Consider the following 1,962-nt stretch of genomic DNA (forward strand, 5'->3'; position numbering starts at 1 on the left):
GCGCTGTTGGCAGGAGCAGCAGGAGGTAGGAGAGCGGGCACGGGCAGGTGGGAGATGGCTCCTGGGCAGGGCCAGGCGGGCAGGGCTGGGAGCCTGTCCTGGCCACGCCAGGGGACGGCTCCTGCCTGGAGCAGCCTGGGGCTGGCGTGGGGCTGTGCGCAGAGATGGGGAGAGCGGGGAACGCCGATGGCCCTCATTGCCTTCCCATTGCTTGTGTCTCCTAGGAGGTGGTGGCAGAGGGAGAAGGCGGCCACCCAGAGCAGCCTCATTCTCCATGGAGGGCACCAACACAACAGACCTCTCTCTGAATTACACACGTGATGGAAATTGGAGCAATGTGGATCATGGTGAACGTAAATGTTTACATGCATCGGGTGGACTTATGGTCTTGCTAGCTTTCCTTTTGGTGATCTGTGTCTTTGGAATGGTGGGGAATGGGATAGTCTTGTGGTTCCTGGGTTTCCAGATGAAGCAGAACCATTTCACTGTCTACATCCTAAATGTAGCTGTTGCTGACTGCTGTCTGCTCCTCTTGTTTTTTCTGTTCACATTGGCATATTTCAACTTAACAATCATTTGTTACGGTTTGGATTCTTTTTATCCTTTCTTTGAAAAGTTTGTAGATGCAATTGAATTCCTGTGCCACTTCTTTGTCCTTAGCAGCCTGGGTCTCCTGACAGCCATCAGCACGGAGCGCTCTGTCTCTGTCATCTTCCCAATCTGGTATCGCTGCCACCGCCCAAAGCACTTGTCAGGCATCATGAGTGGGGTGCTCTGGGCCAGCATCGGCTCTTTCATGTTGTCCATTTATCTTTGCTTCAAATTTGATGAAATTCATGTAACAATATTTAAAAGTGTGGCCATTACCTATTCCGTGATATTGTCATTATTGATGTTGATTTCCAACGCGTCCATGGTCATAAGGCTCCGATGTGGCTCACAGAGACGGAGCCTGGGGAAACTCTATGTTGCTGTTGTGCTCAATGTCATCTTCTTCTTTGCCTTTGGGATGCCTTTCAGTGCTGAGGTTTTCTTCGATTTGTCCCTTTCGCGTAATTTATTTCCAGAAAACACCACTCTGGTTCTGGCTCTGCTGAACAGCAGCATCAATCCAGTCATTTACTTCCTGGTGGGAAGCTGGCGGCAGCGCCGCTTCCAAGGCTCCATCCAAGCCGCCCTGCGCAGAGTGTTTGAAGAGAAAGCGAGGAGCAAGGAGGAGAGCCCCGTGCCTGAGGGCATCCCCATGGAGAGCACTGCCCAAGGCCCTGCTGGGCAGGGGGAGGCCTGAGCTCTGCTCCCCCTTGCAATGACCCTGTAATGGATGGGAACCTAGCTGAGAGTTGACTCCCTCTCATGCCTGAGAGACAGAACAAAGGATGTTGTTTGCAGCAGGGTGTTCGGTAGAGTACACACGTTTATGTTCATTGTGAGTGTTTGTCAGAAAGAGGCAGGAAAGAGAGGGGTGCAGCTGTTCTATGACCTTCACACTTGGCCACACTGGGGTGCCTGGACAACGCTCTCAGCGTGGACAATGCTGAGATCATGAGAAACTGCACAGTCCCATGAGTAAACAATCAGAGATCTGGCATAAAGCCGCTTGTTTTGGTATGGGTATAAAAGAAGGACTCTCTGGTGGCCATGGGAGAAGCCTCACCTATGGGTGGACGCACTGCATATGAATTTTCCCAATTACCTGAGACTCCTGGCATCAGCTGCAATGGGGCTTCCCAGCTGGAAGTGTGGCACTGGATGATGATTCAGTGGTAGCTGGTGATGTATTTCTTCTTAATCTCTGTTGTCTCTATACAGTCATGATTTGATGCATTGCAAAGTTTCTTTGGTACTTTCCTTACAGATCCATATATGTCTGATTTGCTTTACTGTGCTTGTTCACTCTAGATAGTGAGAGATATTTACCTAATTCACATTAGTGTCATTGTCTTTAGTGTGCTTGTTTAATAA

At 50.1% G+C, this 1,962-nt stretch overlaps 1 protein-coding gene across 1 annotated transcript; it reads left to right on the plus strand.

The window, feature by feature from the left end:
- Positions 1-382: 382 nt before the first annotated feature.
- On the plus strand, positions 383-1,288 carry LOC117438785 (mas-related G-protein coupled receptor member B2-like). The gene has a single exon (XM_034074176.1). The coding sequence runs from the start codon at positions 383-385 to the stop codon at positions 1,286-1,288; it is 906 nt and encodes a 301-aa protein (XP_033930067.1).
- Positions 1,289-1,962: the final 674 nt, after the last annotated feature.

This window comes from Melopsittacus undulatus, unplaced genomic scaffold, assembly GCF_012275295.1.
Source record: "Melopsittacus undulatus isolate bMelUnd1 unplaced genomic scaffold, bMelUnd1.mat.Z mat_scaffold_593_arrow_ctg1, whole genome shotgun sequence".
NCBI lineage: Eukaryota > Metazoa > Chordata > Aves > Psittaciformes > Psittaculidae > Melopsittacus > Melopsittacus undulatus.